At 39.2% G+C, this 14,649-nt stretch overlaps 1 protein-coding gene across 2 annotated transcripts; it reads left to right on the forward strand.

Moving 5' to 3' along the window:
* The first annotated feature begins 2,343 nt into the window (after positions 1-2,343).
* Positions 2,344-14,174, forward strand: nts (neurotensin). 2 transcript variants are annotated; one of them, XM_072552701.1, is made up of 4 exons: positions 2,344-2,791; positions 4,079-4,146; positions 13,328-13,505; positions 13,613-14,174. In XM_072552701.1, exons 1-3 carry the CDS (start codon positions 2,734-2,736, stop codon positions 13,490-13,492), a joined length of 291 nt encoding a protein of 96 aa, XP_072408802.1. In that variant the 5' UTR covers positions 2,344-2,733; the 3' UTR covers positions 13,493-13,505; positions 13,613-14,174. The 2 variants fall into 2 exon arrangements, with proteins under 2 accessions (XP_072408802.1, XP_072408801.1); XM_072552700.1 differs by having other exon boundaries at positions 13,328-14,174.
* The last annotated feature ends 475 nt before the right edge of the window (positions 14,175-14,649 follow it).

The following is a 14,649-nucleotide window of genomic DNA, read 5'->3' on the forward strand; positions in this document are numbered from 1 at the left end:
TATTCATAAAAAAGAAATAAAAGAAGCTGGTGTAAAAAATGAACATCACAAGAAGAAAAGGAAGGATAAGACAGATGAATACAGAAAAAGATCATACTCAATCAGTGAAGACACAAGTGGGAAAAATAGCAAGAAGTAAAAAGTTCATTGGAAAAAAAGAAAAATAAGAAGAAAAGCAAGCACAAAAGTCACAAACACCACCAAATGTTAAGAAAAAGGAAGAACACTCTCCATCCTCTTCAGACAGTTTGAGTTCCTCTTAAGTTTGAGTGTCTAATTAAATAGTGTTAAAATCCTTTGGTTGTTCCAGAAGACTGTTTGTTTCTTTGCAATCATTTTTTTGTGTGCAGGACGTGGTTCATTATATTCATGAATATTTGTTTGAGTCAGAGAAAACAGAATATTTAACCATTATGAACAATGTCCGTATTAATACATTGACATTTTTGTTGAAAGTGTGTTTGTTACATAGGTGATATTACACATGGTGGCTCAGTGGTTAGCACTGCTGCCTCACAGTACCAGGGACTTGGGTTCAATTCCAGCCTTGGGTGACTGTCTGTGTGGAGTTTGCACATTCTCCCCATGTCTGTGTGGGTTTCTTCCCGCAGTCCAAAAATGTGCAGGTCAGGCGAATTGGCCATGCTAAATTGGTCATAGTATCAGATGCATTGGTCAGGGGTAAATGTAGAGTAGGGGAATTGGTCTGGGTGTGTTACTCTTTGGAGGGTTGGTGTGGACTTGTTTGGCCGAATGGCCTGTTTACATGCTGTAGGGAATCTATTCTAATCAATGCTTTATACCCTCTTTCTCCCATGCCCTAAATATCTCTTTCAATGCATTCCTGACAAGATGGAAATTATAAGCCAGTTTGTCCTAAATGTTGTTTTATAGATTTAAAACAAACACTCCCATTTTCTGATGGTGTCTCTTTTATTTTCATCCTACCGCCATCATTTGTTGCTCACCCCTAATTGCCCTTGGGATGGCGCTGATGAGCCACATATTTGAACAACAACTGTCAACTATGGGAAGATAAATCCAAATGGCTGTTTTGATTAGATTAGACTACCTACAGTGTGGAAACAGGCCTTCGGCCCAACCAGTCCACACTGACCCTCCGAAGGGTAACCCAACCAGACTGACTTGCCCCTAACACTATGGGCAATATAGCATGGCCAATTCACCTGGCCTGCACATCTTTGGATTGTGGGAGGAAACTCTCACAGAGATGGGGAGAATGCACAAACTCCACACAGATAGTTGCTCAAGGCTGGAATAGAACCTGGGACCCTGGTGCTGTGAGGCTGCAGTGCTAACCACAGAGCCACTGTGCTGTTGCTATAATTCAATAAGGGAATTTCAAATTTTGACCCAGTGACAGTGAGCGAATGACAATATAGTCGCAAGTCAGAATGGTGTGAGATTTGGAGGAAAAGTTGCAGATGTTTGTATTCCCACTTGTATCCTACCTTTGTTGGTGGTAAAGGTTGAAAGGTGCAACTTCAGGAGGTATGGTGAGGTACATTATGTAGTTGATACACACAGCTGTCACTGTGCACCACTGGTGGAGGAAGTTAGGGGGTGCCAATCAACCAGGCTGCTTTATTTTGGATGATTTTGAAGATTTTTTTAGTGTTGTTGGATTTGCACTCATCAGAAAAAAATGGAAGTTTAAAAAAAAGTTCTATAAAACAACATTTAGAACAAACTGGCTCTTAATTTCCATCTTGTCAGGAATGCTTTGAAAGAGATAGATTGTTCTAGATATTCGGGGCATCAATGGGTATGGGAGAAAGAGGGTATAAAGCATTGAGATAAAGGATAAGCCATAATCATATGGAAAGGTACAGTAGGCTTAATGGGCTGAAGGGCCTACTCCTGCTCCTAGTAGAAGTATTTCCTATGAATGCTGTGATGCTTTTTACTCAGGTTTAACAGGATGAAAAATTCTGAAGTGGTGCGGGGTGGGCGAGGACAGAGTGTTCAGATCTCTACTCGCAACTGCACTGTAAAAACGTAGCAAACGTAAAATGTAAGTTAAAACTGAAATTAATTAGTTCCATCCCTTCAGAAAACTGAGAATAGGCAGCATCTTTCTTTTCATATTGGGGAAAGGGAGACTCAAAGCGACAGCCACAACGTTTTGAGTTTCTCACTTGTAAACTCCAATACATCTCTTGGGAATGGCAAAGTTGTAACAGGAAAACTTCACAAGGGAAATGGAGAGATGTATAGACTATGAAGCTCCCCAAGTGCTTTTGGAGATACATTCATTAGACACTTGATCGAAATAATATAAATAATGCATCAATGGTCTTCACAACGCAGGAAGAGAGCCGAGGAGAGTGACACAAACTGCATAACATTGTTGAGGAAACCAGGAAAATTATTGGCACAGAGTGTGGAATTCAATTCATGTGCTCCAATCGCCTCAGTGTTTCCGAAATGATGTACATTTAAGAGTGCCCTGGTTCCAAGGGAACGTGAACATCACTGGGAATAATCGTGCTGTAATTTCCACACCTTGGAATGAAGTCAGGAGGACAGCGTTTCTCTTGACGTCAAGGCAGCCTGGGGGTATTAAAGAAGTCAGCTCCTGCCTCCTTATGTGCACTGAGCGAGCAGTAACCCCACGGAGAAGGACCACACTCGACTCCCAGCTCCCCAACTCCTCTCCCTAACTTTCATAGACTCTGGCTGTAGCAAAGTGAAGACTCAACTGCTGCTACAATGAGGATTGAAATGATGTGGCTGTTGCTCTTCCTCGGTTTTTACACCATGTGTTCAGGTGAGTAGGATTTAAGCATTTAAGGAACGTAATATTGCATTTAAAAATAACCGACAAGAAAACGGGGCTGTGATAAGTTTTAAACTCATATCTGAAAACAAAAGCTGTATATTTTTATCGCTCCAAATTAGAGTGAGAGAATTGGCATTCTTATTGAATTTTTAAAATTAAAGTTTTTGGAATATCAATTCCAGGTCAAATTTAACCTTAATTCTGGCAGCAAACGAGTCAACGGATTGATTGGCCAGTTTGGGGGCAAATATTTTATCCATGTAAAAACGAGAGAAAAAAACTTATCAAGTGTAATGCTTTGCTCGCATTGTTGAAAATATTGCATTTGTTCAGAAAATTAGGACGTGATCCTGACCAACACCAATCATTGATCCAACACATTGAAAAGTGACAGGAGTTCCCTCAGACCTATGCAAGAAGGTAGTGTTTTAACGATTCTTCGATCAGAAGTAGCTAAGTTGAACTGGGGTGACTGTTGCATTATTGACAATGTGAGGATTTGAATTTTTGATAGGCATTGAGCGCTCCAAATGATTATTGCATTGCTTATTTGGTTGTGTTTATACTGTTTCCTCAGCTGTTTTCATGGAGAAATATATGGGTAGAAATTAATTATAGTGATGGAGTTTATCATTTAATAACAGACCATTCATTGAAAGACAACTTTTCCAAATAATTGAATTAAAATTAGATGCAAATAAGTTGAAATCACAGCATGTTAAACAATGTAAGGATAGAAAAAATGTTATATAAACTACAGAAGAATTTGTACAGGTTAACTTTAATATAAAACTAGTTAATTGTCTGCATACTGTGCTAGCATACTCTAGGGAAAGCTCAGACTTTGCTAAGATACCAATTATTTATTTGAGTATAAATGATTAATCTTAATTCCCATGCATGAAATACAGCCTGCCAAATTAACATTGCTTTCACTGTAAATGTGAAGGAATACAAAACTATACATCTTTATTAGTTCAGATAAAATTGCATTAAGGCAGTAAAATATGAAAAATTCACCCTTACATTTTGCAAATCATAGTCTATGTTATAGAAGGCAATTAAAGTCTCAACACAGCCCATAATAATTTTAGAATGACCGCAATATGTGGCTCACAACATTTTAGTCCAGTTTGGCTGTGCATCTTGGGCAGAGGAAATGGCAAAGCAGCAGAGAAGTGAAATGGTTAATAAACTATCGGAATGAAAATGATTCTCAGATGCTTTCTTTTTCAATGGGTGAATACTGTGAATTTTGTTTGGAATTGTTTTCAGTTTCTGCAGCTTACACTGAAACAATACCAACGGAAGGTGAACTCCTGGATCATCTTTATGCTTTAAAGGTAGGTCTGTTTTGATGAAATGAAAATTTGTATAAAAAGCACGTCATGCACTGAAGCAGATACCTAATATTAGTGTAAGCAGTTTTAATCTGAAAATTGGGAGTATTTAAAAGAAATCACGTCTCAGGTTCCCTGCGGCAATTGTTTTGCTGTAATTCAACAAGGATAGAATCATGGAATAGAAAGATAGAACCATACAGCACAGAAGGAGGCTATTGATCTGATTAGGTCTGTGCTAGCTCTGAAATATTAATTAATTAGTCCCACTACCCTGCTCTTTCCCTTTCACCCTGGAATTATTTTCTTTTAAAGTGAAGGTCCAGTCCTCGTTTAGAAGCTAACATTGGATCTTTCAAACATTTCAGATCATAGCATGATGTCATGCCCCTAACGCACACCTTCATTTAGATTTTAAATCAATTGTTATTGCTGGTGGTTTGATTTGCAACACATCTGCCAATGGAAACCCATTTATCCCTATCTACTCTACCACTAGTAATGGTACATTTAAGTTATATTAATAAACTTTTGGCAGTGTCATAAAGAGGAATGAAGTCAGCAAATGAATCTGTAACATGTTTTGTGAATAGGTGATTCTATAGCATGCATTGATCTGATTCATTTTCCCAATATAATTTTCAACATAGAAAATATTGATAAATACGTATTACTTATTATTTACATAACCTCCTAGAGATGTAACTAAATTAACAAATATAACATCTTCTTGAACCTTTCTCCACATTTGAACTCAAATGTCAGTATTATTGTTAACCATATGCAATATAAATGACATATTATTTCAAATAGATTACAGTCAAAGATCTGATCACTGTGGGATAGTCTTCTTTCTCTTAGGCAGTCACTTGAAGCCAGGGATGACTTCTACTCCAGAGCTGTGGGTTCTGAGGTGACTAAACAGTCCAATGTTAGACTGCACACTCTGCCACTGGTGCGGCAGGCAATGTTTGAAGACACCTGTGGATGGGTTGCTCAGGTTTTCAAATAGTCTTTTCTCTATTTGTGTTTACTGTTCATCCAAGCCTATCAGAGATGCTTAACATAGTTGGCACTTCTTTGGATGCACATTCTCCAGTTTGTTTGCTCAAGATCAAGAGATTATCATGAATCAACAGGCATGTCACATTTTCTCAGTAAGGATACATTGAAACATTTTCCCTACCCTCCTGGTAACCGTTTGCTTGATGAGCTTAGATTAGAAAACTCATTTTGGATGAGAGGACAATGTGGCCACTTAATGCAACCAAATGTTAGTAACCAGTCTCTCAATTGCTGGGTATGTAGACCTGAGAGAGGATGCTGATATTGGAGCAGGTCATTAAGGAGGCAAGCAAGCTGTGTCATCGCACCATCACCATTCTTCATTTTCCTCAATACAGCACTCTACCAAATATCCATGAACTTTCCTGCTGGAGTGGATTTGCAAGATTTTGCAGAAGCATGGTTGGTGATATATCTGCAGGAACTTGTAATGTCTACTGCACATTGTGCATGACTCCAATGTACACAAAAGGGCAGGTATCTTGATACAAGGCTTCAGGTCTTTGCCATCAAATACTGCTTTGCAGATGGTCAAAGGCTTCACTGACATACTGGAGGAAATCTTGAATTTTATTGTCAATCTCTTTCGTCTCTCTCAGGAGGCCCCCAAGGAATGAGTATTAATCCACATTGTCCAGTTTTCTGCTGTGAATCTTGATAGGGATAATTTTGCATGGCGGGAGCAGGCTGGAGAGGATGTCTGGACATTTAGCTTAAGGCCTATTCTCTCATATGCTTTTAGAAATGTGCCATCATGTTTTGGAGCACAGCCTTTGAATATGTATGTGTATGCAAGTGTTAGCGTACTGCAGCTCAATGACAAGCGATTGTGAAGGTCTTGGTTCTGGACTGGAGATGATGTAGGTTGAATAGTTCCTACATATCCTGTCGAAAAATTCCACTCCAGCAGGAAAGCTCATGGATATTTGGTAGAGTGTTGTATTGAGGAAAATGAAGAATGGTGATGATGCGATGACACAGCTTGCTTGCCTCCTTATTGACCCCATATTATAGTTTGTACACATATTGGGTCTATGGCAGATCCAAGATTGAGGATCTCAACTGGCATATTTTGTGCAGCTTACATAGGATGATGACAGATTTCTTCAGGCAGTCTAATGTGAGGAGGATGCTCCATAATCCCTTCTGGTTGACAGAATTAAGGATTGTTGTGAGGTCAGGTATTTAGAAGTTGCAACTGCCTGTTACACATTTATTGAATTTGTCTTGCTGTGAAGGTCATGTCCAATAGGCCTCTTGATGGACTGAAATGGCATTATGATTTAAGCACAAGCTCTTAACTGTTCGGGTGATGGTGATTGAGGAGGATTTTAGCAATTGGTAATGGACAACAAGGAGACCCTTCGTTAGTCGCTGCAATTGGTCTTATCTCTTTTCTTGAAGATGGTCAGAATTATGGCATCTCAAACATTTGCTGGCATGCTCTTCTCCTTCTGGCAGATGGTGAGGAGGTCATGTATTCAGGCATAGAGTGCTGTTTGATTTATTTCAGTATTGTGTCAGGGTTTCCATCTGCATAGAGGCCTTGTTGAATCCCTGCAACAAGATGGTCTTTTTTATTGCAGTACCACTGCAATATAGATTACAGTACACTTCTGAACAATGACAATGTAAATTTACCATGGCTCCAACAGTCTCAACTTCAGTGGAGATGAGTAGAACACCTGGGAAATACCATCAATTGTCACTTTCAGCCACGTATGTAACGCGGGGATTATGTCATTCTCCACCAGGAGATAAAGTAACTCATTTATAATATCCCCATGGCATATCTGATCAAATTCTTTTGCAACAATTTCCATTTGCTTTGCTATCTTACTGTAAGTAAAGTGTTCCAAGGTTATTCAGCAAAAAGATTGGCCTCCAAACTAAAGGTGGTGTGGAGAAGACAGGTAAGGAGGATGATCAAACGTTTGATTGGAAAGATGGGAGTTGACTCAGCTTTTAAATATGCTGAGCACAAGAGGTGTTTATGAAGGAAAATCTCAACAACAAGGGTAAGGTGACTGAATATTTCCTAAACCATGACTTTGTTTATGAAGGAAAATCTCAACAACAAGGGTAAGGTGACTGAATATTTCCTAAACCATGACTTTTGACATCTAACAGGAGAAGGGTTGTGGGTGCATGGGAACACCATCACATTCAAGATCCTCTCCAAGTTACGTACCATCCAGAATTGTACAATTATGGTTTTTCCTTCATTGTCAGGGTCAATATCCTTGCTTCCTGTATTCACTGCATAGAATGCAACAGTTGAAAGAGAAGGTAGAAGGCTCAGCCCCACTATCTCAGTTGCAGTTGGGACGGCCATTAGATTCCAGTTTTGCAGGGGCTTCCACATTTCAAGAATCCAGCTTTTAATAAGATTTTGTTTTTAGTTCAGGGATAAAGGTAAGTAGTGAAATCCTAGAACTATCAGAGGACCAAGTGGTTGTGAATAGCATATCGTTAAAAGAGGTTGAAGAGACTTTAATGAGAATACAGTAGAAAATGGTGATGTGGTGGACGGATTTGGCAAATTGGCATGTCGTCAGGGATGGCTCTGCAGGACTGGATAGGATACAGAAATTTTGGAGGCTGTGAAAGATTACAGAAAGAACAATTCCAGCTGTAAAAGTATGCTGTGACATTTTATTATCATTATCCTATTTAATAATTAATTTGCAGCAAGTCTGGCAATGCTGCATGGATTAGGGCTCTGGGGAGTGTTATAGAATAAAGAGATCAAGGAGTACAGGTCAATAGCTCCTTGAAAGTGGAGTCTTGGTAGACAGGATGGTGGAGAAGGCTGTCAGCATGCTTTCTTTCATCCATCAGAGCACTGGGTATAAGAGTTGGGATGTCTTGTTGCAGCTGTACAAGACGTTGATAAGGCCACATTTGGGGTATTGCATGCTTTGGTCCCCCTACTGTAGAAAGGATAAAATTAAACCAGAAAGAATGCGGAAAATATTCACTGAGATACTACCTGGACTGGAAGGTCTGTGTTACAATGATAGGCTGGATAGCCTGGGAAGTTTTTCCCTGGAGCATAGGACACTCAGGAGTTTAAAATCATGAGAGGCATAGATAAGTTAGATAGCCAAAAGTTTTTCCCTATGGTAGGGGAGTCTAAAACTAGAAGGCATTGGTTTAAGCTGAGAGTATGGTGCTGGAAAAGCACAGTAGGTCAGGCAGCATCTGAGGAGTAGGAACATCAACATTTCAGGCAAAAGCCCTTCATCAGGAATAGCTTTTGTCCAAAACATTGATTTTCCAGCACCACACTCTTGACTCTGACCTCCAGCATCTGCAGTCCTCACTTTCGCTAGGCATTGGTTTAAGGTGAGAGGGGAGAGTTACAAGAGGGTCCAGAGGGGCAGTGTTTTCACAGAGAACGTGGCGAATGTCTGGAACAGGCTGCCAGAGGTAGTGTTGGAGGCAAGTACAATTTTGCCATTTCAGAAACATTTGGACAGATACATGGATGGCAAAGGTATGGAAGGATATGGACCAAAGGCAGGCAAATGGGACGAGATTAATTGTGAAAACTGGGTGGTCTGGGCAAATTGGGCCAAAGGGTCTGTTTCCATGCTGTAAATCTCTATGACTCTACGACTCTATGGCTCATACAAAATTCTGAAGCATATTCCCTGAAAAATTTAAAATGTTATTATAAAAACATATCCATTCGATGTAATTTTGTAATTGTTTTTTACAGTTCATGATTCACAGTTTAATGGAAGAATAATTTTCCCTTCAGTTTATTTACTTTTATCAGATTAGTTTGATCTCGAGTTCCTAAACAGCTACTCAAGTTCCTAAAGAGCCACTCAAATAGGTCAAGTGGGACAAAGAAAGTTATTTATCGCAAGATAAATTGTAAGTTTGATTTGTAGTTTAGTACCTACAGTGATAGCAAAGGTTGATATTGAGTCCACATGCATGGACGCTAGTTTTGAGCAGCTGTAACCAACCAGGTGCCTGGTAAGTAGTCCATAATATTTAGATACCTGACAAAACTTTGTTGATGGAGAGACCTTGGGCCTGAGGAGGTGAGTATCCAGCCTCAGTCTGTTCTTTACATTGCTTGAATTAAATACTGTATTTGTATTTGTGTCCAGAGTTCTGGCTTTATTAAATACAAACAAACTTTGCAGTTTGAATGGGGGCAGTTCAAAAGATGCAGCAGCAACAATTAGTTGAGATAACACTAACATAGGCAACTAGGGACAGACAATAAATGCTGACTCAGTCAGTGATGTCCAAGTCCCAAGAATTAACAAAAGATCTCAGTATATTTGGTTAGATGTATCCATTAGCTTTTAACATTATCTGCTTGTTCATTTTCCAAAAACAAATTAAAGAAAACCTAAAAGGTAAATTTTGAAATCTTTATTCAGGTAAATTTTATTTTGAATGGGGTCAAAATCAGGTGGTTCTTCTACTATACTCTTAACTAAACAGTAGAAGCTAAAAAACAAGATCAGGAAGGAAAATACTGAAACCAGGATGAGACTCATTGAAGGATTTCTTAAAATCTTCCCCTAATTTGCAGCCATTACAAAGGTTTGAATTTAATAGGCTAACCATGGAGCCCATAAAACGTTTTTGTGAACTTTTCTTCAATAATCCTCTTCTCCAATAGAGAGGAGGTTAAGAGCGGTAATAATGAAGCCATAATTAAAAATGAAAACAGAAAGTGCTAGAGAAACTCAGCTGACCTGGCAGCGTCTGTAGAGAGAAAAATACAGTAAATGATTCAAGCCCAGTGTGAACTGAAAGGAGCTGGAAAATGGTGGATTTTACGCTGCAGACACTAGTGGGAGATGAGCAAAGGGAAGAAATTGTGAGGATGTACAGTGCTAAAGACGAAGATAGCAATAATGATGGTAAAAGAAATATAGATATGAAAAACAGGTGTAAATGGTAGTTATGGAAAGGAGGAAATAGATTTGCTCTGTTGAAAGCAAAGCCAACAAGACACAGTCAAGGGAGGGTGGGAGATGTGGTAAAAATGGAAACAGGCATTGTACTCTGGAGCTGTGAAACTCAATACTGGTGGTAAGTGCCCAAGCAGAAAGGATATGTTGTTCCTCCAGTTTGCACTGGACTCCATTGGAACACTGTAGCAGGTCAACTATGGAAATGTTAGCTTGAGAGCAAAGTGGTTTCTTGAAATGGCTAGAAACTGGAAGGTTGGGATCATTCTGCTGGACAGATCAGATGGGTTTTGCAAAGCAATTACCTGATCCAAGTAAAGGTAACTACAGGCTACAAATACATGAGGGAGGAGCTGGCCAGAGTTGATTGCAAAGGGAGACTAACAGGGAAGATGTGGAGCAGCAATGGCAGGAATTTCTGGGGGTAATTTGGGAGACATAGCAGAAACTTATCCCAAAGAAGAAGAAACATACTAAGGGAAGGACAAGACGACCATGGCTGGCAAGAGGTGTCAGGGATAGCACAAAAGGAAAAGAAAAAACATATAACGTGATGAAGATCAGTGGGACCAGATGTTTATGAAACCTTTAAAAACAAGCAGACAATAACTTAAAAAATAATAAGTAGGGAGAAGATGAAATATGAGGTTAAACTTGCTAGTAATGTAAAAGAAGATTTGAAAACTTGTTTCAGTTATATTAAAAGTAAGAGGAAAACAAGAGTGAACATTGGACCACTGGAACATGAGGCTGGACAAGTAATAAAGGTAAACAATGAAATAGCAGGGGAACTGATTAGGTACATTGCATCAGCTTTCACAGTGGAAGGCATCGGCAGCATACCAAAATTTCAAGAGTGTCAGGGCATATGGTGGCCACCATTAAGGAAAAGGTACTGGGGAAGCTGAAAGGTCTGAAGGTGGACAAATCACATGGACAAGATGGACTCTACCCCACAGTTCTGCAGAGGATAGCTAAGAAGATTAAACAGGCATAAGTGGTGATCTTTAAGGAATCAGCAGCATCAGGGAGGCTCTGTGAGAACTGGGAAATTGTTAATGTAACATCCTGTTTAAAAAGAGAGAGAGGCAGAAGATAGGAACCAATAGGTCAGTTAGCCTAGGTTGCAGGTACAATTTTAGACTCTGTTATTAAGGAAGAGATTGCAGAGTACTTGGAAGTACAGGGTATAATAAGGCTTTGTCACGGGAGGTCATGCCTGACAAATCTGTTAGAATTCTTTGAGAAAGTAATGAGTCAATTCGATAAAGGGGAACCATTGATGTGATCTCTATAGATTATGACCTTTGACAAGATGACGCAAAGAAGGCTGCTGCATAAGATATGAACCCATGGTGTTAGGGGCAAGGTACTCGCATGGATAGAGGATTGGGGAACTGGCAGAAGGCAGAGGGTGGGGATAAAGGGGTCTTTTCAGGTTGGCAGAAGGTGAATAATGGAGTTCCGCAAGGATTAGTGTTGAGACCACAACAATTCATGTCGGACATTAACAAACTGGATAAAGGAACTGAGGGCATTGTTGATAAGTTTGCATGTGACACAAAGATATATGGAGAGACATGTTGTGTGAGGAATGGGGAGGCTGCAGAAGGATTTGGACAGACTAGGAGAGTGGGAGAAGAAGTGGCAGATGGAATGCAATGTGGGAAATTGCACTTTAGACGGAAGAATAGAGGTGCAGACTATTTTCTAAATGGGAACAGCTGCAGAAACCTGAAGTTCAAATGGACTTACAGAGTCCTAGTTCAGGATTCTCATAAGGTTAATGTGCAGGTTCAGTAGCAGTTCAAAAAGCAAATGCAATGTTAGCATTCATTTAAAGAAGGCTAGAATACAAGAGTACAGATTTATTGCTGAGGCTCTGGTAAGACCGCATTTGGAGCGGTTTCAGCCCCCGATTTTACAGAAGGATGTGTTGGCATTGGAGATGGTCCCGAGGAGGTTTAAAGAATGATCCTGGGGATGAAGGACCTGTGATATAAGGAGTGGTTGAGGACTCTGGATCTGTACTTGATGGAGTTTAGAAGGATGAGGGTGACCTGTTGGAACAGTACAAAATACTGAAAGGCTTGAATAGAATGGATATGGAAAAGGTGTCTCCACCTGTAGGAGAGACTACGACCTGAGGGCACCGCCTCAGAGTGAAGGGATGACCCTTTAGAACTGAGATGAAGAGGAATTTCTTCAACCAGATGATGCTTAGCTGTGGAAATCATTGCTACAGAAGGCTGTGGAGACCAAGTCATTGAGTATATTTAAGACAGAGATAGATAGGTGCTTTGTCCAGATGTTGAAGTTCAAAATCTCCTCCTACATTAAAGCAGCTTGGCAATAATGTCCTCAATTTGTAACACAGAGAGTGGACAACTGATTAAAGTAAGTATATGCAGTAATTAGTAAATGTTTAGCTAGAATTCAACATATGGCCTATCTACAGATGAATGTTGCCTTTCATATTCTACAATTTAGTTAAAAATAAGGTTGTACGGTGGCTCAGTGGTTAGCACTGCTATCTCACAGCACCAGGGACCCAGGTTTGATTCCAACCTCTGGTGACTGTGTGGAATTTGCACATTCTCCCCGTGTTTGCGTGGGTTTCCTCTGGGTGCTCCGGTTTCCTCCCACAATCCAAAGATGTGCAGATTACGTGAATTGGCTGTGCTAAATTGCCCATAGTGATCAGAGATATGTAGGCTAGATGCATTTGTCAGGGGTAAATGTAGAGTAATAAGGTAGGGGAATGGGTCTGGATGGGTTACTCTTTGGAGGGACAATGTGGATTTGCTGGGCCGAATGCCCAGTTTCCACTCTGTAAGGTTTCATGATTTCTGTCCTCATTCCTGAAGAAGGGCTCATGCCCGAAATGTCGATTCTCCTGCTCCTTGGATGCTGCCTGACCTGATGCGCTTTTCCAGCAACACATTTTCAGCTCTGATCTCCAGCATCTGCAGTCCTCACTTTCTCCTTCATGATTTCATAACTGAGTTTAAGCTTTGAATTGATAACTCCAGCATGATGCTGTCATAAAGATCATTAGAAATCTCTAATTGAGTAAATGAGTGTTTGTAAAATTGTCATTAGACATTAATCCTAATGAAATGACTAATTTTCTAAACTGTGATTTGTAATAGTGATGGCCATATGTTTTGTAGTTGTTTCAGGCACACCAAGACTATGGTGACTATGAAGATTCAGAACATAAGAAAGAAAAACACCTCAAGAGAAAATATCCATATATTTTAAAAAGACAAGTGCGTATTGGAAAATCACGTAGGCCTTATATACTGAAACGAAATTCTGTCTTCTTGATGAATTAATATTTGAATCCAGGTAAAATTTTCAAGTAAAATGTGTGAGTCTTTACTGGTTACCTGACTGCACATATTACTATGAATAATTTCATGTTATTGAACCAATTTAATATCTTCTCTCATCAGAATAAAGATCATGAAATATACACAAAAAAGTGTTTCAAAAGATACATTTTATGTTTCAGCGATGTGTATCCTTGGATCCTCTTGATCAAAAGAGAAGATACTCAAACTTTGCATGCTGGGGGAAATTTTGCATTTCTGTGCTTCCCAGAGTGCATATTGGATAATTTTGCATTGCCAACCTGCAGTCTTTATTCATAAAATTAAGATGGTGTAAAGGAACAAGTTGAGTGAGTGCAATTTGTCAATATGTATTTCCAGCATCAGGACCTCAGAAGCAGAACATTGCAACCACATGTTTTCCTTTTACTTGTTGTGAAAGTGCAGTTGGTTTGAAGTCAGTACATTTGAAAATGAGTAAATCTTATGTGATAAATGGTGTGAATGTTTAACTTGAAAATTAAAATTTTCTGCATGACATTCCTCAGGTTATGATCAGAATTGTATGTCCAGATATGCTACTGTTTATCGGTCCTAGATCTATTGTCATCACATTGTACACAACAAATCCTTTTTTGTCAGATGTATTGACTGTAAATAACAAATAAACTTCCGTTAAAATGCAGCCGGCATTCAAAGTTGCTCTTTCACTTTGCAGTTGTGAGGGATTTTGTGTCCAAAAAATAAAGTCTTCTCAATTCATAATATGCAGCTCCCAAAGTATTACCCTGAACATGATGAATGCTATTATGATACCAGATAACGTACTATTGATAATGGCAGCATGAAAGGCAGGAGTCTGAGTTTCACTGGCTATGCATAGATTTGCTAGATCATTAACTACAGTATTCAGGACAGAGCTTTTTAATATTTGGGTAGGTGAACATTTTGAAGTGATGTTTCTTTTCCAGAAAATTAGGAATTTTGAGTAAATTTTCAAATTATTACTTTTATCTTTCTTAGCATAAATATTTATGGAAAAAATTCTTCATTCATATTGTTGAAAAAGTGTTGTGTTTGTCTTCATACACACTGATTACCTATTTGCAGGAAATGTCTTTGGGTATAATATTGGAAAACTCCTGAAAACAGATGCAAGG

Source organism: Chiloscyllium punctatum, chromosome 32 (genome assembly GCF_047496795.1).
Source record: "Chiloscyllium punctatum isolate Juve2018m chromosome 32, sChiPun1.3, whole genome shotgun sequence".
Lineage (NCBI taxonomy): Eukaryota > Metazoa > Chordata > Chondrichthyes > Orectolobiformes > Hemiscylliidae > Chiloscyllium > Chiloscyllium punctatum.

What these genes read in the sequence shown, in the direction of transcription:
- nts (XM_072552700.1), top strand. Translation starts at nt 2,734, where the DNA reads ATGAGGATTGAAATGATGTGGCTGTTGCTCTTCCTCGGTTTTTACACC. An exon ending in TTTTTACACCATGTGTTCAG is followed by an intron (nt 2,792 to 4,078) that starts GTGAGTAGGATT and finishes AATTGTTTTCAG; the next exon opens with TTTCTGCAGCTTACACTGAA. An exon ending in ATCATCTTTATGCTTTAAAG is followed by an intron (nt 4,147 to 13,327) that starts GTAGGTCTGTTT and finishes TATGTTTTGTAG; the next exon opens with TTGTTTCAGGCACACCAAGA.